We start from the raw sequence: 26,946 nt of genomic DNA on the forward strand, positions 1-26,946 counted from the left end.
CAATAAAAGATCAACTTGTATTTCAGTCTTCCAAGCTTCCAGACTTACCTTGTTTTCAGCATAGGCAAGCCAGCGGCTTCCCAACGCTACTGGGTTAGGGTTTGGCCCTGGACATGGAAAACAACCTGGAAAAGGGGGAAAAAATAAAAAATATTAAACATTCTGTTCTCAGGTGGCTACACATCATCCACAGCCAAGAATGCAGTGTCACTCTGAACCTCACCACCAATGGGTTCACAAAGATGCTTTGGGGATTCTCCCCTCAGATAGTCTCTTTCTCTCTGTGTGGAAGTACACATTCAGCAACTTCTCACAACTGAGATCAGGAACTCAGTGGCTATGCGGCCATGGGGCACGAAAGAACTGCAGAGACACTTTTTTTTACTAGCAATACATTGCCTGGACCCAAACTAAATTTTATCATGGTTCCTAAAGTTAAAGCAGCATAAACTGGAAGAAAATGAAAATCCAGCAAGGCTTGCTGGTTTTAAATTCTTTGATCCTTGAGGTGGGTTCTCTCTTTATACTGCAGAGTTCCCATGGTGTGTTGGACAATCCCATGGTGAGTTGGCTTTAAAACAACAGGAGTGTCATCAATGAAGTGTAACAGGGAAAGTGTTACAGGAAATAAGTGTTACACCTACATGAAATGCAGACCTTTCAGTAACGAATCTTCTCTTACACCAGTGATGATAAGTTGAGGAAATAGTGTCTTATAAAAAAGTGGTTATGATGTGGTGGTGGTGGCAGGAAGTGAGAGAATGAACGAGTTAATGTGTGGTTGTCCTGATGTCTCCAAGCCTGACTGCCTATTCAGTTGCTATCCGTTTAATTGATTGATTTGTGAATGGCCTGCTTTCTCTGCATATATCCAGCGTACTTTATTAATTCACAGCCAGCGTGCTCTCCCCAAGGTCCTACTGGATTTATTCAATTTATGGATGCACACCTGCATTAGTGCCACTGAAGCTCAGTTACATTTACTAAGGCTCAGATTTATTTATTTAATGAATTAACTAATTGCAGTGGGGCCTGCCCCTGCAAAGTACCACTGCATTTTAGAGTGTTGCGTTTATTTATCTATCAATTACTAGCTGGTCTACTGCTCCTGAAGCTGGAATTAACACACTGAGGGCAGATTTATGAGCATTCATTATCGCATTTGCAGTTGGCACGCCATTCTTCCCCAGCCCAAGCCCATATGAGGACAGATTCATCAATGTACTTAATTACTGATCGGCATGATGTCCCTCCCTTCCCGCTCTTTCACAAACCAATACAATCTACTTAGACGGCATCTCGCTGAGTGGCCCACCTCCTGTGTTGACTGGTAAAATTTACTGAGGCTGCATTCATCAAGATAATTAACTGGCAGCTGACCCCCCTCCTACATATTGAGGTTCCATTTATTTATATAAATAATTGCTCGCTGGCATGCTGCCCCCCAAAAAAGATTCTATCTGGTGCCATTCATTCAAAAATGAAGTTCCATTCATATTTCATTCATTGCTAAAACACAATATCATTACACAATACTTTACTCTTAGCTGGTTGTGCACACAGCTGTTTTAGAGATACAATAGCGCTTCCTGTGCTTGAAAGACTGAAATACAAATCAAATAATCAGTATGGCTAGTTTAGTACATATATAAGTGGGCATTATCCAGGTATATAATTTATAAATGTCACTCAAAAATTCACTTCTGTACATGTACGTGTCCTTAATACATGGAAACCAGGGTTTAGTGTATCTCACAAACTCCTCCATTTTCAATTCCAGCTCGGAACATGAGTAAAGCATGATAAATAACTGACAGAGGTGTGAAGAGCTGAGACAAGTGAGACAAAAGAAATTGTATGCAAATACAAGACTTTAGTATATTACAGCTAGATATAGGAATACTACATGGAATTAAATATACAGTACAGCAACAGGCCATCCAGTCCAGTTGGCCAATGCAAGTATTTATGCTCTACATGAGCTTTTAACATCTCACCCCATCAGCATAACCTTCTATTTCTTTCTCCCTCTTATGTTTATCCAGCTTTTCCTTAAAAGCATCAATATTCTTTGTATTTGGGTGCCTTGAAATTATGCCGTGGGATACTCTTGTACAAATGCTGAACACATTCATGTGACATTTCTTCATCCATATCTCAATGGCATCGTCATGACACTCAGAAGAACAAGTGGTATGGGAAACAGCAAGAGGAAATGAAAAAGGTTAGGGTGAGGTCAAAGGCATGGTCAAGGAGAAAGATTCTGAAGAGGGTTTTGAAACGAGGAGAGAAGTGGCAAGGTGGACAGAAAAAGCTAGGCAGCGAGTTGAGAGTGCAGAAGCATGGGGTTGAACAAGTGGACACCAATGATGCAGAAGGAGACAAAGAGAAGCTTAGTGTTACAGAAGCGTATATTTTAAACCTGTATTCTGAAACCCCACAACATAATTTCAGGGACAGGATTTATTTACTTCTAATTTACTGATAACTACACCCATCAGTTACTATTATTAGAAATAACTTGTCAAGAAAGCCTGAAGGATGATAATTTTCTAAATGCATTTACTGAAGTGCACCCGCTTTGTGTTTATTCACAGGACACCATATCTACTTTAACCGCCCGCACAAAGACAGATACAGAAATGAAACTTAAATATAGGTTAATGCTATCCTGAAGGCATTTACTTTCAAACTGATGCACACTATTTTGTGTTGGTAAAAATGCTCAATCTGCATTAAGGGAAATACAAATAATGTAATATTTGATGAGTAAATAGGTGGGTGGATGCGGGGAGGGTGCTGAAATCAAACCTACCTCCTCATTGGGAATGTGTGATGAGGATCAAATTCTCCCCTATTAACCTCCTGACTAAATGGCAGTAGATCTTTAAGTTATATTGTACTATTATATAGATGGATTTCTGGGATGAGAGGGTTGTCCTACGAGAAGAGATTGAGTAGAATGGGCCTACACTCTATGGAGTTTGGAAAAGTAAAAGGTGATCTCATTGAAGCATGACAACACTGGGGAAAATACTCAACACCAAGCCCAGAAATTAAAAGACACAAAGAATATATTGAATCATTTTATTCTGAAATACGTAATTTATTTTAACAACTTGTATTTATATAGCACCTTTTTTTTTTATTCTTTGGCCTCCTTATCTCGAGAGACAATGGATACGCGCCTGGAGGTGGTCAGTGGTTTGTGAAGCAGCGCCTGGAGTGGCTATAAAGGCCAATTCTAGAGTGACAGGCTCTTCCACAGGTGCTGCAGAGAAATTTGTTTGTCGGGGCTGTTGCACAGTTGGCTCTCCCCTTGCGCCTCTGTCTTTTTTCCTGCCAACTACTAAGTCTCTTCGACTCGCCACGTTTTAGCCCCGTCTTTATGGCTGCCCGCCAGCTCTGGCGAACGCTGGCAACTGACTCCCACGACTTGTGATCAATGTCACAGGATTTCATGTCGCGTTTGCAGACGTCTTTAAAGCGGAGACATGGACAGCCGGTGGGTCTGATACCAGTGGCGAGCTCACTGTACAATGTGTCTTTGGGGATCCTACCATCTTCCATGCGGCTCACATGGCCAAGCCATCTCAAGTGCCGCTGAGTCAGTAGTGTGTACAAGCTGGGGATGTTGGCCGCCTCGAGGACTTCTGTGTTGGAGATACGGTCCTGCCACCTGATGCCAAGTATTCTCCGGAGGCAGCGAAGATGGAATGAATTGAGACGTCGTTCCTGGCTGACATACGTTGTCCAGGCCTCGCTGCCATCGAGCAAGGTACTGAGGACACAAGCCTGATACACTCGGACTTTTGTGTTCCGTGTCAGTGCGCCATTTTCCCACACTCTCTTGGCCAGTCTGGACATAGCAGTGGAAGCCTTTCTCATGCGCTTGTTGATTTCTGCATCTAGAGACAGGTTACTGGTGATAGTTGAGCCTAGGTAGGTGAACTCTTGAACCACTTCCAGAGTGTGGTCGCCAATATTGATGGATGGAGCATTTCTGACGTCCTGCCCCATGATGTTCGTTTTCTTGAGGCTGATGGTTAGGCCAAATTCATTGCAGGCAGACGCAAACCTGTCGATGAGACTCTGCAGGCACTCTTCAGTGTGAGATGTTAAAGCAGCATCATCAGCAAAGAGCAGTTCCCTGATGAGGACTTTCCGTACTTTGGACTTCGCTCTTAGACGGGCAAGGTTGAACAACCTGCCCCCTGATCTTGTGTGGAGGAAAATTCCTTCTTCAGAGGTCTTGAACGCATGTGAAAGCAGCAGGGAGAAGAAAATCCCAAAAAGTGTGGGTGCGAGAACACAGCCCTGTTTCACGCCACTCAGGATAGGAAAGGGCTCTGATGAGGAGCCACCATGTTAAATTGTGCCTTTCATATTGTCATGGAATGAGGTGATGATAATTAGTAGCTTTGGTGGGCATCCAATCTTTTCCAGTAGTCTGAAGAGACCACGTCTGCTGACGAGGTCAAAGGCTTTGGTGAAATCAATGAAAGCAATGTAGAGGGGCATCTGTTGTTCACGGCATTTCTCTTGTATCTGACGAAGGGAGAACAGCATGTCAACGGTCGATCTCTCTGCACGAAAGCCACACTGTGCCTCAGGGTAGACGCGCTCGGCCAGCTTCTGGAGCCTGTTCAGAGCGACTCGAGCAAAGACTTTCCCCACTAGCTGAGCAGGGAGATTCCACGGTAGTTGTTGCAGTCACCGCAGTCACCTTTGTTTTTATAGAGGGTGATGATATTGGCATCGCGCATATCCTGGGGTACTGCTCCCTCGTCCCAGCACAGGCATAGAAGTTCATGTAGTGCTGAGAGTATAGCAGTATTTAATGTAATAAAATGTTCCAAGGCACTTAATTTTATTTTCATTTTGCTTAACTCTTTTGTGGGCATTGTAAATTTTGGTGACTCAGAAAAAAGGCAGATGAAAAAATAACTGGAAAGAATTTTGAGGGAACTGTGGGAGTCCAGTGGTCAAAATGCATAATCAGAGTGATGAGTTTATGTCGACATTTATTATCGATCTGAACAGAGAGAGAGGAATGAATAATGGGAAAAGTGTGACAAAAGGATGACATCAGGAAGTCGAATGGTGCAAACAGGAAGTGCATGCAGATGTGTTATAGATAGTTATTTTATTCATATATTTATTTATATATAATTACATTGAATTTTTAGCACTGAAACAGGCCACTCAGCCCAGCTGGTCTATGCTGGTGTTTATACTCCAAATATCTACTTAATATATATTCTCATTGCAGTCCTCAAAGTGTTAATAAATATAAGTAAATAAGCAGATTAGGAAATGGTCCTTGGCATGGTTTGCCAGATTTCCTAAAAGCACTAACTGTTGAGGTCAGCAAAACACCACTGACTTTGACTACGATGGACAGGCTCTGTGACCTGTGACCTGCACCGGGCACTGTTGCCTAATACCCCTCAGTGCGATCTCATCAAATATTAACCATCAAACCTGACAAACAACATTGAAAAATACTGCCTAAAATCACCAAAGCCAGCAATTGTCACTTGTTTGCAGCTAGAAACTTGGTCGGTACAAATTTAGCTTATGATACACATTATTCAGGAATGGTCACACAATTCATTGTTTGTTTTTTAAGTCACTATTTTGGGATCATATTTGGGTCTTGTAACAACTAGTGATCTGATTCTTGACAGGCTACCATAAAACTAAGATCTGAAGTTTGTCTCAATTGATAGCACTCTTCCCTCTGAATCAGAAGGTTGTGGCTTCAAACTCCATTTCAGGACTTCAGTAGATAATCTAAGATAACCACTTCAGTACAGTGCTCTAGTACAGCTGCATTGTTGGAGAGGCCATAACTGAAATTCTGTTCCTAAACCTCTCTCACGTGGTACATTGCTTCCTACCTTCAAAAGTACTTTCACACCCAACCTCTTCAACCTCATTGTTGGCTTCTCAAGGTACAGTGTCTGAATATTTTCCACCTTTTGTGAAGCATCTTGGCACCATTTTCTTAAAGTTATACTATATTAATAGGAGCTAGCTTGTTGTAGACCAATATCACAATTTTTGCTTACACTCAATCCAGACTTCTGTTGTTTTCACTAGTAACAAGGCCTATTGCAGCTGTACTTAATACCTGAACAAACTTTAGAGATTTGCATGGAACACCAAAGGTTTTGTGACAGAAACTATACCTGCCAAATGGAAACATATTAATTTTGCCATATGGAACACTACTTGGACCTTTTTACTCGACAAAAGGGGAAAAAAGGAGGCTTATGGTAGATTCAGAGGGCTGAAAACAGCGAAAGTCCGAGAGGAGTATAGAAAGTGTAGGGGGGTACCTAAAGTAATTAGGAGAGCAAAGAGAGGGCATGAAAAAACACTTGCGGGCAAGATAAAGGAAAATCCTAAGGCATTTTGTAAGTATATTAAGGGCAAGAGGATAACCAGGGAAAGAGTAGGGCCCATTAAGGACCAAAGTGGCAATCTGCATGTGGAGCTGGAGGACGTAGGTGAGGTTTTAAATGATTACTTTTCAACTGTGTTCACTATGGAAAAGGACGATGTAGGTGTACAGATCAGGGAGGGGGATTGTGATATACTTGAACAAATTTGAGGAGGTATTCGCAGTTTTAGCGGGCTTAAAAGTGGATAAATTCCCAGGCTGATATGTGAGGCAAGGGAGGAGATAGCAGGGGCTCTGACACAAATTTTCAAATCCTCTCTGGCCACAGGAGAAGTGCCAGAGGACTGGAGGACAGCAAATGTGGTACCATTATTCAAGAAGGGTAGCAGGGATAAACCAGATAATTACAGGCTGGTGAGTCTAACATCAGTGGTAGGGAAACTATTGGAAAAAATTCTGAGGGACAGGACTAATCTCCACTTGGACAGGCAGGGATTAATCAAGGATAGTCAGCATGGCTTTATCAGGGGGAGATCATGTCTAACAAATTTGATTGTATTTTTCGAGGAGGTGACTAGATGTGTAGATGAGGGTAAAGCAGTTGATGTAGTCTACATGGACTTCAATAAGGCTTTTGATAAGGTCCCGCATGGGAGATTAGTCAAGAAGGTAACAGCCCATGGGATCCAGGGCAATTTGGCAAATTGGATCCAAAATTGGATTAGTGGCAGGAGGCAGAGGGTGATGGTCAAGCATTGTTTTTGCGATTGGGAGCCTGTGACCAGTGGTGCACCGCAGGGATCGGTGCTGGGACCCTTGCTGTTTGTAGTGTACATTAATGATTTAGACATGCATATAGGAGGCTTGATCAGTAAGTTCACAGATGACAAGAAAATTGGTGGTATCGTAAATAGTGAGGGGGAAAGCCTTAGATTAAAGGCCTGTTACCTGACACGAACCTGACAGGACCCGATGACATGTGACGGGTTAGGGTCAGGTCGGGTTGCACTTGCACAGGTAAGTGGCTCCACTGTTAAATGTAATTTGTTGACTAGAAAAGTGGTTTTGTTACAGTTATTTTAAGCTTGTGCGGATCAGCAACAAAGTAAAAAATGGAAGGTAAGTTTACTGATGGTTGGGTCGGGCGTAGGAAAATATGGAAGGACTCGGGCCGGGTCGGGCTCGGGTCAGATGTGGTTATGTTGGGCTCAGGTCATTTTTTTTTTTGCAGACTAGAGTAAGCCTTTACCTTCGATTACAGGACAATATAGATGGGCTGGTAAGATGGACAAAGCAGTGGCAAATGGAATTTCAACCTGAGAAGTGTGAGGTGATGCATTTTGGGAGGACCATCAAGGCAAGGGAATATACAATGGATGATAGGACCCTAGGAAGTACAGAAGGTCAGAGGGACCTTGGTGTACTTGTCCATAGATCACTGAAGGCAACAGCACAGGTAGATAAGGTGGTTAGGAAGGCATATGGGATACTTGCCTTTATTAGCTGAGACATAGAATATAAGAGCAGGGAGGTTATGATGGAGCTGTATAAGATGCTAGTTAGGCCACAGCTGGAGTACTGTGTATAGTTCTGGTTGCCACACTATAGGAAGGATGTGATTGCACTGGAGAGGGCGCAGAGGAGATTCACCAGGATGTTACCTGGGCTGGAGCATTTCAGCTATGAAGAGAGACTGGAAAAGGCTAGGGTTGTTGTCCTTGGAGCAGTGAACATTCATGTTTGTACTTGCTGCTGCTCAATCTTCAGTTCGTTAACACCCTATCTGTACAAATGCTTTGTCTTTCAACACACCATTAACATATTGTTTGCCTTTGCTCCATGACCTCTTGGTCAGCTATGTGGCCTTGTCCAATCTACACCTTCTCCTTTGTTATCTCTTGCCCCACCCCTGGCTCACTTGCTTATAACCTTTGACATTTCTAATATTTGCTAGTTCCGAAGAAGGGTCACTGACCCGAAATGTTAACTCTGCTTCTCTTTCCACAGATGCTGCCAGACCTGCTGAGTGGTTCCAGCACTTCTTGTTTTTATTTAAGGCTGAGGGTGGACCTGATTGAGGTATACAAAATTATGAGGGGCATAGATAGGGTAGATAGGAAGAAACTTTTTCTCTTAGCTGAGATGTCAATAACCAGAAGGCATAGATTTAAGGTAAGGGGCAGGAGGTTTAGAGGGGATCCGAGTAAAAAAAATTTCACCCAGAGGGTGGTTGGAATCTGGAACACACTGCCTGAAGGGGTGGTACAGACAGGAACCCTCACAATATTTAAGAAATATTTGGATGAGCACTTGAAACGCCATAGCATACAAGGCTATGGGCCAAGTGCTGGAAAATGGGATTAAAATAGATAGGTGCTTGATGGCCGGCACGGGCACAATGGGCCATAGGGCCTGTTTCTGTGCTGTATAACTCTATGACTCTATTGCACAGAGCTGAACAGCTGAAACATGGTGGCACATTTGCATTCTGAGAGACAATTGAATAGAGAGACAATGAGAGTGCTCACTGATTCCATTTACAAGACTGGTCTGGGCAATCATAATAATCAACCTTCTTTGTCTGTGTAAGAGCCAGAGCTCCACACCCCACCGAGTATGATTGGACAGCTTTGAGAATCAACAACCCTCGCAGAAGATGCTGTTTCAAACAAAGATGCTGTTTCATGACTTATCTGCTGGCCAGACTGGGAACTGTTTGAATTGTGCCTCACAGAAAGGTTTGGGCAGACTGCAATTTGAAGACCAAAGAGAAGGAAGCTCTCTCTCCCTGCCTCACTCAAGCAAAGTCCCAGGCACCCACAGACGCAGCTTAAGCCTCAAAACAGAGGACCTCTTCAGCTTTCTGGTACCAGAGAAGCAAGTTTGAAAGTGTGCATTGGGCCCCAGCGAGAACTACAAGACCGCAATTTCAACCAAGGACTTTACAGCAAAACCAAAGACAGTAACTGAATTCCATTTACTATTCCAAAGCTCCCCCTTTAATTCTTTCTCCCCCTCTGTATCTATTTGTGTGTGTGTTTATCTTGTATGCATACCAGCGTGGTTGCATCACGTATTTTAGTAATTTTAACAAAGTTAGCCTTACCACTCTATTAAACTTACATTTTTCTCGCTTCAACTTAAGAAAACCTGTGTGAGTGATTCCTTTGCAATTACAATTAGAATGCAGGGAGCAAGGACTTATTGAGGCTGTTAGCTAAAAACACTGTGTTTTAAAAGTTAAACCCTGTTACGGCCAAACCAGGAAAGGGACAAGGAGGAGCCTGAAACCCCTTCCTCACCCAGCTGTAACAGAAATTTGTGGGCTCGAGTCCGGATTGGACCCACAGACAAACGAGTAATTGGAAGTGGAAATCAAATTGATCCCAATCAAAAGGAGAAAAGATTTCAATACAGATTTTCTTGTGGTTTTGTGTGGTAAAATACTAACATGCCCGCGATCAAAGCCAGTAAACTCCCAAGCCAGGATGAAGTAACTTGGGATAAGTTAAAGGCACTATTCTATGGAGAAGTTGAGGACTATGGCTGAGCAGTGTGGGATCACTTTCCGCACCAAAGCTAGGAAATCGGAACTTCTAAGACTGGTGGCCAACCACTTTTCCCTCGAACCCGAAGAATCAGAAACAGGGTTAAAAACAGACTCAAATAGGGTATTGCTAGCAAAGATACAATTGGAACAGAGGAAACTTTAATTAGAAGACAGGGAAAGAGAGAGAGGAGAAAAAAAAGGGAGAGACAGGCGAAAGAAAAAAAGAGCCAGGAAAAAGAGAGACAGGAGAGAGAAAAAGAGAGACAAAGACCAGAAGCAGCGGCGGTGAGAGGAGCTGGGGTATAAAAGGAGCGGAGAGCGAGGCCCAAGACCAGTAGCAGCAGCGGAGGTGGTGAGAGGAGCTGGGGTATAAAAGGAGCGGAGAGCGAGGCCCAAGACCAGTAGCAGCAGCGGAGGTGGTGAGAGGAGCTGGGGTATAAAAGGAGCGGAGAGCCGAGGCCCGAGACCAGAAGCAGCAGCGGCGGCGGTGAGAGGAGCTGGGTATAAAGGGAGTGGAGAGCGAGGCCTGAGACCAGAAGCAGCGGCGGCGCTGGTGAGAGGAGCCGGGGTATAAAAGGAGCACAGAGCAAGGCCCGAGACCAGAAGCAGCAGCGGTGGTGGTGAAAGCGCTTTGTTCTGTTCAGTGGACCTGCTTGACCAGCAAAAATCGAAGTGTGACGTCACAGGAGGGCTGGTAAGTGATTGGTGGGTATTTCTTTCCTTCTTCCATGTCTCATGTTGTTTTTTTCTTGTTTTTTTTGGTTTTGGCCAAGTAATTTAAATCAGGTGACGTCATTACAGGTTAAGAGTACACTTAAATCATTTTTTTTTCTTAAATACTGTGATCCAAATTAATTAAATAGAATAGAGATGGCTGGACAGGCGATGTGTTGCAGCTGTAGCATGTGGGCGCTGGTGGATGCCAGTGAGATCCACGGTGACCACATCTGCAGCAAGTGTTGGCTGCTCGAGGAACTTCGGTTCAGAGTTGATGAGCTGGTGTCCGAGCTGCAGACAGTGCAACACATTAGGGAGGGGAGAGTTACCTGGACACTGTGTTTCAGGAGACAGTCACACCCCTTAGATTAATTACATCCAATCTGGACCGTGGTCAGGGACAGGAGGGTGTGACTGCGCGTGAGGCAGGTATGGGATCCAGAATTTAGCTTTGGAGGAGCCTCAGCCAGTGCCCTTATCCAATAGATACGAGGTTCTTGCTCCCGGTGTGGACGAGGGCACAGACTGCAGGGAGGATGAGCAAACTGACCACAACACCATGGTTCAGAGCGCCATTCAAGTGGGGGGAGAAAAGAGAAATGTAGTTATAGTAGGGGATAGCATAGTTAAGGGAATAGATACTGTTCTCTGCAGCAAAGATAGAGTGGCCCGAAGGCTGTGTTGCCTACCTGGTGCCAAGGTTAAGGACATCTCTTCTGGGCTGGAGAGGAACTTGGAGTGGGAGGGAAAAGATCCAGTTGTCATGGTCCACGTAGGTACCAACGACATAGGTAGGACTAGAAAAGAGGTTCTGCTGAGGGACTATGAGCAGGTCGGGGCCAAATTAAAAAGCAAAACCACAAAGGTAATAATCTCCAGATTACTACTTGAGCCATGTGCTAATTGGCATAGGGTAAATAAGATTAGAGAGGTAAATGTGTGGCTCAAAGATTGGTGTGGGAGAAACGGGTTCCAATTCATGGGACACTGGCACCGGTACTGGGGAAAGGGAGAGCTGTTCTGTTGGGATGGGCTTCACTTCAATCATGCTGGGACCAGTGTCCTGACGAATCCTATAACTAGGGTTGTAGATAAGGCTTAAAACTAAATAGCGGGGGGTGGGGGGAGGATTCAATTGAAAGTAAGTTTAAAAAGTCAAAAAGTAACGAGAGAGCGGAGGTGCAGGGTAGTGAAGGAACATACATTGATCAGACAGTGACAGGAAGGGATAGAGAATACAAGCACAAGAGGACAGCAGAAATTAGAACCAGAGTAGGTAAGAAGTCAAAGCTTAAGGCTCTTTATCTGAATGCATGTAGCATTTGTAACAAGATAGATGAGCTGACGGTACAGATAGAAATAAATGAATATGATTTGATAGCTATCACTGACACGTGGTTGCAGGATGACCAGGACTGGAATCTAAATGTTCAAGGATATTCAACGTTCCGGAAGAATAGGCAGAAAGGAAAAGGAGGTGGGGTAGCTTTGTCATTAAAGCAAGGGATCAGTGCAGTTGTGAGTAACGATATAGATGTAATAGATCATGATGTAGAATCAGTTGAGGTGGAAATAAGGAATAGCAAGGGAAAGAAATCACGTGTGGGAGTGGTCTATAGGCCCCCGAAGAGTAGTCTCTCTGTCGGACAAGATATTAATCAGGAAATAATGGAGGCGTGTAAGAAGGGCACTGCAATGATCATGGGTGATTTTAATCTGCATATAGACTGGACAAATCAAATTGGCAAGGGTGGCATGGAAGACGAATTTGTAGAGTGCCTCAGGGATTATTACTTGGAGCAATATGTTGCAGAGCCTACCAGGGAACAGGCTATTTTAGATTTGGTATTGTGTAATAAGATAGGATTAATAAGAGATCTCATAGTTAAGGATCCTTTAGGGTCAAGCGATCATAACATGGTAGAATTTCAAATTCAGTTTGAGGGTGAGCAACTCGGGTCTCAAACCAGTGTCTTCAACTTAAACAAGGGCAATTACAGAGGTATGAAGAAAGAGTTGTCTAAAGCGGGTTGGGAAGATAGACTACAGGGGAAGTCAGTAGATGAGCAGTGGCAGCTTTTAAGCAGATATTTCCTATCACTCAGCAAACATTTATTCCAGTCAGAAGGAAGGACTCGAAGAGAACGATGAACCACCTGTGGATAACAAAGGAAGTTAAGGAGAGTATCAAATCAAACGCAAAGGCGTATAATGCGGTGAAAACGAGTGGTAGGTCAGAGGATTGGGAAGTTTTTAGAAACCAACAGCAGATGACTAAAAAACGAATACAGAGGGAGAAAATTGATCATGAGAGTAAATTGGCAAGAAATATAAAAACAAACAGTAAGAGCTTCTATGGGTATATTAAAAGGAAGAGAGTAGCTAAAGTAAGTGTGGGACCCTTAGAGGATGAGAATGGGGAATTAATAACAGGGAACACGGAAATGGCAGATAATTTAAACCAATATTGTGCATCAGTCTTCACGGTGGAGGACACTATAAACATCCCAACAATAATAGATGAACAAGGTGTAAATGGGAGGGAGTAACTTGTAACAATCTCTATCACGAGGGAAAAGGTGCTGGACAAACTGATGGGACTAAAGGCAGACAAGTCACCAGGACCTGATAGCCTGCACCCAAGGGTTTTAAAAGAAGTGGCTGCAGAGATAGTGGAGGCATTGGTCATAATATACCAAAACTCACTGGATTCCGGTAGGGTACCAGCGGATTGGAAAACCGCTAATGTGGCACCCCTATTCAAGAAAGGAGGGAGACAGAAAGCAGGAAACTATAGACCAGTTAGCTTAACATCAGTCATTGGGAAAATGCTTGAGTCCATTATTAAGGAAGAAATAGCAGGACACTTAGAAAAACATAATGCAATCAAACAGAGTCAACGTGGTTTTATGAAAGGGAAATCATGTTTGACAAATTTGTTCGAGTTCTTTGAGGATATAACAAGCAGAGCGGATAAAGGGGAACCAGTAGATGTTGTGTACTTGGATTTTCAGAAGGCGTTTGATAAGGTGCCACATAAAAGGTTATTGCACAAAATAGGAGCTCAGGGTATTGGGGGTAATGTGTTGGCATGGATTGAGCATTGCCTAACACACAGAAGGCAGAGAGTCGGGATCAATGGGTTTTTTCAGGTTGGAAAGCCATAACTAGTGAGGTGCCACCAGGATCAGTCCTAGGGCCTCAGCTATTTACTATCTACATTAATGACTTAGAGGAAGGGACAGAGTGTAGTGTATCCAAATTTGCTGATGATACAAAGATAGGTGGGAAGGCATGTCGTGATGAGGACACAAAGAATCTACAAAAGGATATAGATAAGTTAAGTGAGTGGGCAAAAATGTGGCAGATGGTGTTCAATATGGGAAAGTGTGAGGTAATCCACTTTGGCAGGGAGAATAAAAAGGCAGATTATTATTTAAATGGAGAAAGACTACAAAATACTGCAGTACAGAGGGATCTGGGTGTTCTTGTGCATGAAACACAAAAGGCTAGCATGCAGGTGCAGCATGTAATTAGGAAGGCAAATTGAATTTTGGCCTTTATTGCTAGGGGGTTAGAGGTTAAAAATAGAGAAGTCCTGTTACAACTGTACAGGGTGCTGGTGAGGCCACACCTGGAGTACTGCGTACATTTTTGGTCCCTGTATTTAAGGAAGGATATACTAGCATTGGAGGCAGTTTAGAAAAGGTTCACTAGGCTGATTCCTGTGATGAAGGTGCTGTCTTATCAAGAGCGGCCTTTATTCATTGGAGTTTAGAAGAATGAGAGGTGATCTTATAGAAACATATAAGATTTTAAGGGAGCTCGACAGGGTAGATGTTGAGAAGATGTTTCCACTAGTGGGGGAATCTCGAACTAGGGGACATAATTACAGAATAAGGGGGCACACATTTAAAACTGAGATGCAAAGGAATTTCTTCACTCAGAGGGTGGTGAATCTCTGGAATTCTCTGCCTCAGAGAGTTGTAGAGGCTAGGTCACTAAATGTATTTAAGGAGGAGGTAGATAGATTTTTGAAATCTCGGGGAGCCGAGGGTTAGGCAGAGCATGCCCAAAAGAGGAGTTGAGGACTGGGACAGATCAGCCATGATCTTATTGAATGGCAGGGCAGGCTTGAGGGGCTGAATGGCCTACTCCTGCTCCTATTTCTTATGTTCTTATGAGAGAGAGAAGAGAAAGAAAAAGAGAGAGGAGAGAAAGAAAGACAGGAGGGGGAGGGGGAGAGAGAGAGAAAGTGAGAGAAAGAACTTTCTGGAAGGAACAGAAGGAAAGAGAGCTGAGGCAGCTTGAGTTAGCTGGGGGGGTGGGGGCGGGTGACAAAGTAAACTCTGTGAAAGCATGGAGAATATAAGTAATGCGGGGCTGTGTGCTGAGTTTTTAAAATTGATTCCAAATTCAATGAGGGAGACGCAGAAGCATTATTTCTATCTTTTGAGAAACTTGCAAGGCAGTTAAAATGACTGGCTGAGAACTGAACATTACTGCTACAAAGCAAGCTAATTGGAAAAGCTCATAAGGTTTATTCCCTGTTGCCAGATGAGACTCCATCAAATTATGAACTGACAAAAAATGCTATCCTCGGGGCATATGAGCTAGTACCAGAAGCCTACCACCAGAAATTCCAAACCCTCCAGAAACAACTTGATCAAACTTACTTGGAGTTTGAAAGAAATAAGCAGATGGCTTTTGACCAGTGCTGAGGGCTCTTAAAGTAAAGCCCACCTATGAAAGCCTCAGAGAAGTAATACTCCTTGAAAAATTTAAAAACACTCTCCCAATCTCCATAAAGACCCATGTGGAGGAACAAAAGGTACATAGAGCGAGGCAAGCCGCAGTTCTGGCTGATGAGTTTGCTCTAATATGCAAGTTGGTTCCCCGGGGAAAACCTTTCCTAGTCACCCCCATCAATCCGAAAAGGACAAAGCGTGGGAAGGAGCCCATCAGTCCTGGGAGGGAAAGAACATTTGGACACACAGGATGCTCTCCTCCAGCCAAAAAGGATAGTGCTGTAAGTAGGAGTGACACCCGGGGGCCTGTATGCTTCCATTGTAATAAGGCAGGTCATCTGAGAGCTGACTGCTGTAAACTACGGGGAAAGCGCATAGGGTTAATCAAGGCACACCCACACAGTGAAGGAGGAGGGACCCTGATGAACATTGAAGTCCACCACCCGAGCTGGCTGTGGCTTTAACTGCAGGAGCAGTCAGAGGCGGTGGTGTAGTGGTATTGTCACTGGTCTAGTAACCCAGAGACCCAGGGTATTGCTTTGGGCATGGGGCCGAATCCCAACACAGCAGAAGGTGGAATTTGAATTCAATAAATCTGGAATTAAGAAAAAAGCGAGTCTCATGATGGCCATGAAATCGTTGTTGATTGTAAAAACCCATCTGGTTCACTAATGTCCTTTAGGGAAGGAAATCTGCTTACCTGGACTGGCCTACATGTGACTTCAGACCCACAGCAATGTGGTTCACTCTTAAATGCCCTCTGAAATGGCCTAGCAAGCCACTCAGTTGTATCTAACCGCTACAAAGTCAATAAGGAATGAAACCGGACGGACCTCCTGGCATCGACCCAGACACCAGAAACGACCACGGCAAACCCAGCCCTGTTGACCCTGAAAAGTCCTCCTTACTAACATCTGGGGGCTTGTGCCAAAGTTGGGAGAGCTGTCCCACAGACTAGTCAAGCATCAACCTGACATAGTCATATTCACAGAATCATACCTTACAGACAGTATCCCAGACACCGCCATCACCATCCCTGGGAATGTCCTGTCCCACTGGCAGGACAGACCCAGGAGGTGGCGGCACTGTGGTATACAGTCGGGAGGGAGTTGCCCTGGGAGTCCTCAATATCGACTCTGGACCCCATGAAGTCTCATGGCATCAGATCAAACATGGGCAACGAAACCTCCTGCTGATTACCACCTACCGCCGTCCCTCAGCTGATGAATCAGTACTCCTCAATGTTGAACAGTACTTGGAGGAAGCACTGAGGGTGGCAAGGGTGCAGAATGTACTCTGGATGAGGGGACTTCAATGTCTATCACCAAGAGTGGCTCGGGAGCACCACTACTGACCGAGCTGGCTGAGTCCTAAAGGACATAGCTGCTAGACTGGGTCTATGGCAGGTGGTGAGGGAACCAACAAGAGGGAAAAATATACTTGGCCTCGTCCACACCAATCTGCCTGCCGCAGATGCAGCTGTCCATGACAGTATTGGTAGGAGTAACCACTGCACAGTCCTTGTGGAGACAAAGTCCCATCTTCATATTGAGGATACCCTCCCATTGTGTTGCGTGGCACCATCACTGTGCTAAATGGGATAGATTTTGAACAGATCTAGCAATGCAAAATTCGGCATCCATGAGGCACTGTGGGCCATCAGCAGCAGAATAGTACTCAACCACAACCTGTAACCTCATGGCCCGGCATATCCCCCATGCTACCATTACCATCAAGCCAGGGGACCAACCCTGGTTCAATGAAAAGTGCAGGAGGGCATGCCAGGAGCAGCACCAGACATACCTCAAAATGAGGGGTCAACCTGGTGAAGCTATAACACAGGACTACTTGCTTGCCAAACTGCATAAGCAGCATGCGATAGACAGAGCTAAGCAATCCCATAACCAACGGATCAGATCTAAGCTCTGCAGTCCTGCCACATCCAGTCGTGAATGGTGGTGGACAATGAAACAACTATCTGGAGGAGGTGACTCCAAAAATATCCCCATCCTCAATGATGGGGAGCCCAGCACATCAGTGCAAAAGATAAGGCTGAAGCATTTGCAATAATCTTCAGCCAGAAGTGCCAAGTGGATGATCCATATCGGCCTCCTCCTGAAGTTCCCAGCATCACAGATGCCAGTCTTCAGCCAATTCGATTCACTCCACATGATATCAAGAAACGACTGAAGGCACTGGATACTGCAAAGGCTATGGGCCCTGACAACATTCTGGCAATAGTACTGAAGACCTATGCTCCAGAACTTGCTGCGCCCTAGCCAAGCTGTTCCAGTACAGCTACAACACTGGCGTCTACCCGGCAATGTGGAAAATTGCCCAGGTATGTCTTATACACAAAAAGTAGGACAAGTCCAACCTGGCCAATTACCGCCCCATCAGTCTAATCGATCATCAGTAAAGTGATGGAAGGTGTCGTCCACAGTGCCATCGAGCAGCACTTACATAGCAATAACCTGCTCACTGATGCTCAATTTCAGTTCCGTCAGGGCCACTCAGCTCCTGACCTCATTACAGCCATGGTTCAATAATGGACGAAAGAGCTGAACTCCAGAGGTGAGGTGAGAGTGAGTGCCCTTGATGTCAAGGTAGCATTTGACCGAGTATGGCATTAAGGAGCCCTAGCAAAATCGCAGTCAATGGGAATTAGGGGGGAAACTCACCGCTGGTTGGAGTCATACCTAGCACAAAAGAAGATGGTTGTGGTTGTTGGACGTCAATCATCTGAGCTCCAGGACATCACTGCAGGAGTTCCTCAGGGTAGTATCCTCGGCCCAACCATCTTCAGCTGCTTCATCAGTGACCTTCCCTCCATCATAAGGTCAGACGTGGGGATGCTTGCTGATGATTGCACAATGTTCAGCATCTTTCGCGACTCCTCAAATACTGAAGCAGCCCATGCAGAAATGCAGCAAGACTTGGACAATATCCTGGCTTGGGCTGATAAGTGGCAAGTAATATTTGTGCCACACAAGTGCCAGGCAATGACCATCTCCAACAAGAGAGAATCTAACCATCTCCCCTTGACATTCAATGGCATTACCATCGCTGAATCCCCCACTGTCAACATCCTGGGGGTTACCATTGACCAGAAACTGAACTGCATTAGCCATATAAATACCGTGGCTACAAGAGCAGGTCAGAGGCTCGGAATCCTGTGATGAGTAACTCACCTCCTGACTCCCCAAAGCCTGTCCACCATCTACAAGGCACAAGTCTTGCCTAGATGGGTGCAGCTCCAACAACACTCAAGAAGCTCGACACCATCCAGGACAAAGCAGCCCGCTTGATTGGCACCCCATCCACAAACATTCACTCCTTCCACCACTGACGCACAGTGGCAGCAGTGTGTACCGTCTACAAGATGCACTGCAGCAAAGCACCAAGTCTCCTTAGACAGCACCTTCCGAACCTGCGACCTCTACCACCTAGAAGGACAAGCGCAGCAAATGGTTGGGAACGTCCACTTGCAAATTCCCCTCCAAGCCACACACCATCCTGACTTGGAACTATATCGCCCTTCCTTCACTGTTGCTGGGTCAAAATCCTGGAACTCCCTTCCTAACAGCACTGCGGGTGTCCCTACCTCACATGGACTGCAGCGGTTCAAGAAGGCAGCTCACCATCACCTTCTCAAGAGCAATTAGTGATGGGCAATAAATGCTGGCCTAGTCAGCGACACCCACATCCCCATGAATGATTTTTTAAAAATGTGATACCCCAGTAGGGGACGAGCGACTGACACTAGCAGAACTGTCATGTAGATCTCATTGCAAAGTATGACCATCTCTCTCTTTCCACTTGCACGGCAAGAGGGCCCACAATAGGAAGGAGACAGCTCGAACTGATGGAGGCATGCTTACAGCTGACAAGGAAGAGGCATTGGAATTGGCAGGGACACAGGGTGGCTGTACCATATCAGATGGAGAGACCAGAGTCTCTGCAAAAAGAGTGAGGATTGGCTTCCATTGACATACAGTTCACTTCTGGAGACCCACATCACATATGGTTGGCATGACAAGATCTTAGCCTAACCCACATGCTTGTGTACTCTCATGCAGGTTTGCATCCACAGGAAACTCAACCAAAAGGGGGCCAGAGGTCCACCTCTGAGGAGAGGAAACACTCAGCGGATGCATTGTCCCATGACTCTCCTGCACCATCCACCAACACAGATACTTTCACCTCAGTGGGTTTCCGCATGGCTGTAGAATCAGAGCTGGTGAGAGCACCACACACACGTCCAAGCAGCTGGCTGAGACAACCGGAGGACTGCCGGTGGCCAAGCCAATGCTGAGCCCAGGCTGATGTCAAGCCTCTGGTGTTGACAGCACAGGGCATGATGGAATTGCAGAAAGAGGTAAGGCAACATCTGGCAGAGATGCCAGAGGTAATGTGAAGCCATGAGCGGATGATGGAGGAGGAGTCCATTCATGCCATGATTGCTGCCATGTCTCAGGCATGTAAATGCATGGCTTCCTCCATCAAGAGATTGGGGACCCTCTTGGAGAGTCAGATCCCACAGATGCGCACAGACCTGCATACCATCACTTTGGCCATGAGCTCAGCAGTGGTAAGGCGAGAGAAGGACGAGGAGCCTGGAGTCTTCTTCAGCTCCTTGTCTTTTTCTGGTAAGCAGGGTAAGCCACCCATTGTCCGCTTATTCCCAAGCCCCCCATTGAATCGCAATAAATTAGGTCCAAATGCATTAAAATTAACTGCTCAGCAATTTAAAATATATTCCCGTTGTGTCGGAGTGGCTATTCCACCTTAGTGCTTTCCCGCTGCTGACTAAATCCAGAACTGAGATCATGATGCCAGATTTCCGACATGATTCGCCGTCCCCCCAACATCACCAAATAGCCACAAAAAATTCTACCCTGTGTGTGCAACACCCTCGCAAACTTACATATTATGGAGAAATTAAAATCCTGATTTAACTCTGGATCAACAGAGTATCAAGTCCTTTTATGCTGTTTATAACTACCAGGGTCAACTTCTGTATTATTCACAACCATTATGTGCTACGTTTGTGCTTTTCACAACTATTTGGGTCTCCTTTGTGAGACACCCATCTCTAGATCTGTAGCCATCATTGAGGTAACACAGGCAGCCACCTACCCAACCTTTCCCTTTACGCTTCAGGACGGAACAGTTATTCTGACTGCGTATCACTGCAGAAAGAATGTACCATTTGTCTAATACGCTCCTCTCCAAAGGATAAATAGCGACAACCATGTTTGCTGCAGGCATACTGCCCTCAGTAGAAACATGACCTGGGCGATACTTCTGCCAGGCTGTTATAGCTACCTCTGACTGCACATGGTTGTTCAAGTGTTTAATATGCAAAAAAAAAAGTGGTAAGTTCCACAGAGCAGCTCACCAAGGAATTTTGACAGTACCTGTGATCAGCAAAAGAGCAACAATCCTATGGGAACATCATCACCTCCAGTTCCCCTTTAAGTCATGTCTCTCTTGACTTGGATATTTATACACATTCCTTCATCATTGCTAGACCAATATCCTGGAATTCCTCATCTATCACCATTGTGGGAGCACCATTACTACAAGGAGTGTAATGGCTCAAGGAGAAGGCCCACCAACACCTTCTTAGAGCAAATAGACATAGCAACAAATGCCAGCCTTGTAGTGTTACCCACAATCTAGGTACAAATAACAAAAAAATAAGTAATCTCAACCAACCACTCCTTCCTACCCAGATCACATCCACGGTTTTAATAACATGGTTTTGAAATCCTTCTCTACCACATATAATATTTTCACACCTGGGGCCCATCGAACCATTTCTTCTTGTTGATCGTTACTTTATAATCCCAAACCAATTCAGTCTGTCTGGCCACAATCCAATTCCAAGGGGACAGAACTTCACAGCAGAAGGCTTATAAATATTATGACCCCATTTAAAAATCCTGTTACAGTTTATATAGCATTGGTACATACTTGTTACGAAGAATTTTTTAGTGAAAGTACAGCTGTCAAAGGTGGCAATCTTCTCCTGTAACACAACTACCAAAACCCTGAGAAAGAAAAGAAAAGAACAATCAGAAATACTGCTTATCCCATCTTCCTCTATCAAACCTTCAAGTAAATATTTCAGATTGAACATGGGTAACAACATGTTTTGCATCCTGATTGCATTCACTGTATGACATATTTTTCAAATATTTTGATTGTCGCGTACAATGTTAATCACACCTGCATTTATAACTAGCAATAAGATTGCAATGGGTGGGTGTGCTTTGTGTTGCTATAAATCAATACCTTTGAAAAGTGAGATGGAAGGATTCTCATTGAGAGAGTGCTACACCATCAGAGGTGCCATCTTTCAGAGGAGACGTTAAATCAAGGCCCCGCCTGTCCTCTCTAGTGAACGTAAAAGATCCCATGGCACTATTTGAAGAACTGTAGATGAGTTCTCCCCAGTGTTCTGGCCAATATTTATCCTTCAATCAACAGCAATAAAAAACAGATTCTCTGTTCATTATCACATTGCTGTTTGTGGGAGCTTGTTGTGCACAATTTGACTACCACATTTCCTGCATTACCAGTGATTACACTTCAAAAATATTTCATTGGTTGTAAAGCACTTACTTTGAGGTTATGAAAGGCACTATAGAAATGCAACACCTTCGGTTTTCTCCTCACAATTGAGGGGGAAAAAAACATGTGGAAGACATGGTGGGACTAAATTTGGAAGATCTGAATGGAAGAGTGACAATAGACTGGGAACTGGTAGAGAAGAAACTAAAACAGCTACGTCTAGTAGGATTATTGGCTAGCATGGGAAGGTGACTGTCTAGAAGTCTGGTGGCAAAAGCTTATGTTGTGCAAACATGAAGGATGCAGATTAAATTTGGGATTCCTCACACAGAGTTCCCAATCTCAATTGAACCATTCTGGTGAGCAATACATAGAGGTGAGACACTCTGTCACAGGTATAGAGGAAAGAAATATTTAAGAAATAGGAAGTTGATTAATTCCCTTGCAGCCCCCACTAGAGCAATGTCAATGCATTAGTCATCAGCTTGTAGATGACTGAAATCATGTCCAAACAATTCTGCCATGGAATACACATATCCTTATCCATTTCATTGATCTTAATGGCTTGGTATTGCATTGGACTGCATCTTTTAAAATTTGTTCTTGGGATGTGGGCAATACTGATGTTTATTGCCCAGCCCTAAGTTCCCGGAGAAGATAGTGGTGAGCTTTCTCTTTAAATAACTGCAGTCCTTGTGCTGTTAGATCTACCACAGTGAAGTTGGGTAGAGAATTCCAGAATATTGACACAGCAACAATAAACGGCAATATATGTCCAAGTCAACATGGTGTGCAGCTGGGAGGGAAACCTATACATGATGATGTTACTAGAACACTGCTGTACTTGTCCTTTTCAGTGGTAGAGATTGCCAGAGAGGGAGGTCAAAGAAAACTTGGTCAAATGCTGCACTGTAACCTTTAGTAAGTAGATACTGGAACCACAGTGTGCCAGTGGTAGAGGTGGCAGATACTGAGTCTAGTGGCAGGAAAGCCCAGCATAGGAACTGATCTATTCTGCATAGTGTTGAGCCTACTGAGTTAAATTGCAGCTGCACCTATCCAGACAGGTGGTGAATATTCTTTCACATCCCTGACTTAAGCCTTATTGACTTTGGAGAGGCTCTGAAGTGTCAGGGGGTGAGCCACTTGTCGCAGAGTACCCAGCCTCTGTCCTCATCTTGGTCAGGGAATCATGTGTTTACATAGAGTTCTACAACAAAGGAAAGTTTTTATTTAAATAGCGTGTGAAGGAAACTGCCTGTAACAATGATCAACAGCACCATGTGATTTCCAGGAGTGTGAGAAAGCAGCAAACAGTTATGGCATACATTCATACTAACAGTCAGCAATTCTGTGTATCTATTTCTCTTTCCAATTTATTTTTTTGCCTTTTATCATGCATGGAGAATAATAGATTCAGAATGCTTCCAGAACTTTCTGTACTATTTTCACTGCCAGTTGGTCTTCAAAGCAAATTGCTAATGTCATAAATGCTGGTATAGATATTAATTTAGTTTTGGCCAGTACTCTCACTGCATTTTCTAGGTCAATTATCTGCACATGCTCTGTGCTTCCCTTTAATTTCTCCCAATTGGTCATGTCTACCCTTAACATAAACCTAACTACTTCACCTTATCTCTTTGTTTTCCCAACGTCGAGAACACATGCTGTGCCAAATGAGGACTTTTTAATCCATCGGCTGGAAACCAGAATTACATTTTTTAAAAAGGAAAAGGAACAGACCAAAAGGTGGCTGCTAGCAGCGAAAATGGCCACTGACATTGTATCAGAATCCCTTGCATTCCACTGCATTGAGAGGGAGTCGGGATGTCTGGCCAGTCTCCCCCAGAATAAAGATTTGAGAAGTTTGGAGTGCCTCACCTGGCCAGTCTCCATTAACAAGAGATTAAAAACAAACTTGGGGTATTAAAACTGGTGGAGACAGACCACTCAAAGGGTAATTGCTTGAACAATGGACTCTGATTGTGAGAAAGGAAATTCCTAGACATGAACTAATTAGGTTGCAAGAGGGAATACACTGAGCCATCATGTTTTAAACTGGCTGTTCTCTCTCTGCTGCAGAAAAGAAGCCGACACAGATAATGAGGTCCCTCTTTCTCTCCCTCTCTGCCCAGTTCACCTGGCAAGTTTCAAACCCTGCCCGCTGGTTGCAACCACCTAAGTCTATCATTGCTGCCAAAAGAGACCCCATGAAGGAAACCATTCGCATCACTGTTCTCTGGCCACCTCTACAAGCCGAAAGCATCAGGACCAAGTTCAGCTGGAAGACAACCAAGTTACCAAACTCCACAGACTGTATACCCTTTTACTGCTCCAGACTCTATCCGACCCCACTCTGTAACCTATTTGTGTGTGCATGTGTGTGCATATGTGTGTGTGTGTATGAGAGAGAGAGACAGATACAGAGACAGAGAGAGAGAGAAAGTTGGAGAGCAGTTTATTATTTTACCTAGATCGGTTTAGGTACAATAAAGCTAACCTCTTCCTTTGTTAGAAATTCAAAAGAACCTGTCCGATTGGTTCTTTTATGATCATAGCACGTAAGTAGTGAAACACTTACTAAATTGACAAGTACATACACTTTTAAAAAGATATGAACCCTGTTATGGTCAAGCAAGGAGAGGTAAAAGAGGGAGCCCTTTGACCCCTCCTCACCTGATCATAACACCACTTTCTTGCTCTTGACCTTTCCCTCTCCCTTTTTGTTTTAAAAATATCTGTACCCTCCATTTTTAATACCGCATTATCCCTCCTTCATTCTTGGCTACCTGATTCTTTTGTTAGTTTTTTTAATTCCCCTGACCTCGCTCTTGGCCCTGTCTATCCTCACGTAGACCTAAGAAATCCCATGGCACTATTCTGAAGAACAGAAGGGGAGTTGTCATTGTTGTCTGGGCCAATATTTACCCCTCATCCATAATTAAACTGATTATCTGCTCATTATCAAATTGCTGTTCGTGGGAGCTTGCTGGGTGCAAATTGGCTGCTGCATTTCCTACATTACAACAGTGACTGCACACTGGCTGTGAAGGGCTTTGGAACATCCTAAAGTTTTGAAAGGTGTTATAGAAGTGCAAGTTCTTGCTACAGTCACCATTGGAATTCCTTAGCCTCTAGCCTCACTCTAACCATCTCACACCATCTGGTTGTCACGGTGTATACTGAGATAGACACATAGTAGTTAAAAGAGCTAAAGGAAGAAAACAAACAAGTAGTGAAACTTACAAATGGGCAAAATAATAAAAATGAAAAGCTTATGGATTTGAACACAAGTATTTTTTTTTTAATCAATGAAAGCAAAAGAGTAAAAAAGGGAACAAAGGAGATTGACAGAGAGAAAGAGAAAGAAGACAGAAAAAATGCAAGAAGAAACTTTATTGAAAGCATTTCAGAGGTGATGGATTGTTTTAGAAGGATAATATAATCCTTCAATTAGAGTTTCCATTACTAAATGTAATTCATTTGTACACATTCTGAGATTGGCATATTCAAAACTATTTCTCCGAGCATAATTCACTGTACTACAGTTCAAAACAAACATTTGGAAAATGATGAACAGAAATGATGGTACACACGCAATAATTTAGTCTGGATTTTAATCTCTGCCTTGAAAATCTAAAGAAACTAAACACAACAAGGTTGAGTTCCAAGTATACTGTTTTAAAAAGGCCAATCCCAAAGGAATTCAGGAAGCACTTAAATAAATTGACTGGGGGTATAGTTTAATATTCAATTTGTCCTTATCTGAGGAAAATGGAATCCCATTAAGGGCATACTGTTGGGCATGAAGAAAAAATACATCCGCAGGATTAGGGTGTGCAAAGTAAACAAGCAAAATTCCAATTGGATCATCAAAACAATCCAAAGTGAAATACAAAAAACAAACTTTTCAAATTCCAAAGGGAGAAAGGTAAGTGCAACAACCTTCAGAAAACAAGAGACTAAGGGAAAATAAGCACATGGCAGATAATAAACACAACTGCAAGACATCCTTCTAGTACAGTACTAAGAGGGGAGAAGTTCAAAGGATATGACAGGACTGAAAGTCAGGATGAATATAAAGCACATAAAGTACTCAATATATGCTCAACAATTATTTTCTTGAGGTGTTCAACAGGAAAGACATTTATATAGCACCTTTCATGACCTCAGGGTATCACAAAGTGCCTTATAGTAGTGTTTGAAGTGTATTCACTGTTTATAATGTAGGGAAACACAGCAGACAATTTGAGCACAGCAAGGTCCCACAAATAGCAATGTGATAAATGACCAGATAGTATTTTTTTTAAGTGTTGCCAGCCAGGACGCTGGATGGGTGGGTGTTGGGGGGTGGGCGTGGGGGAGAAGTGCTTTAAGTCCACCTGAGATGGCAGAAAGGGCCTCAGTTTAACATCTGAAAAATAGCACCTATAACAGTGCAGCACTTCTTCCAACATTGCACTGGTGTGTCAGCCTAGATTATTTGCCAAAATCTCTGGAGTGGGACTTGAATCCACAACTTTCTGACTCAGAGGCAAGAGTGCTATCCACTGAGCCACAGCTGACACTGTGTGCTTAGTAGCAAGCCTTCCATAGTAACCAGGACTCAGAAGAAGAGGATGCCAGCTGGGACATTGGGGTGAAGGGTATTGCAGAGGTTGGATGGAGCAAGTCCCAGTGATTCATAAATGTGGATAGTAATTTCAAAATCAATTAAATGGAGAATTGGGTGATAGTGGAGGTCTGTGAGGGTAGACGTGATAGATGAGCAAGACTTTGTGCCAGATTGGATGTAGTTACAGGTCTTGGTCAATTGTAATTATGGAGGGTGGAGCTCGGAACGCTGATGAGAACAGCTTTCAAGAGATCAAGCCTGCAGGTTTTGGACATCCCAGAGAGCTGTATGTTGGATAACATGGGGAGTTAAAGGTTAATAATCAAAT

The 26,946-nt window shown here is 43.9% G+C and overlaps 1 protein-coding gene across 10 annotated transcripts in view; it reads right to left on the minus strand.

The window, feature by feature from the left end:
• Positions 1–26,946, minus strand: part of bcas3 (BCAS3 microtubule associated cell migration factor) — a 999,028-nt gene that overhangs the window by 767,829 nt on the left and 204,253 nt on the right. For all 10 annotated transcript variants that reach the window (XR_010968797.1, XM_068010741.1, XM_068010743.1 and 7 more), the window contains 2 exons: positions 21,404–21,480; positions 49–125 (listed from right to left, as the gene is read on the minus strand). Coding sequence is in view for 9 of the 10 variants with exons in the window: in XM_068010741.1 (XP_067866842.1) it covers positions 49–125; positions 21,404–21,480 (154 nt within the window). In the remaining variant the exon portion in view is untranslated. The remainder of the gene's footprint in view (positions 1–48; positions 126–21,403; positions 21,481–26,946) is intronic.

The sequence above is a fragment of the Heterodontus francisci genome, chromosome 30 (assembly GCF_036365525.1).
Source record: "Heterodontus francisci isolate sHetFra1 chromosome 30, sHetFra1.hap1, whole genome shotgun sequence".
In the NCBI taxonomy this organism is placed as follows: domain Eukaryota; kingdom Metazoa; phylum Chordata; class Chondrichthyes; order Heterodontiformes; family Heterodontidae; genus Heterodontus; species Heterodontus francisci.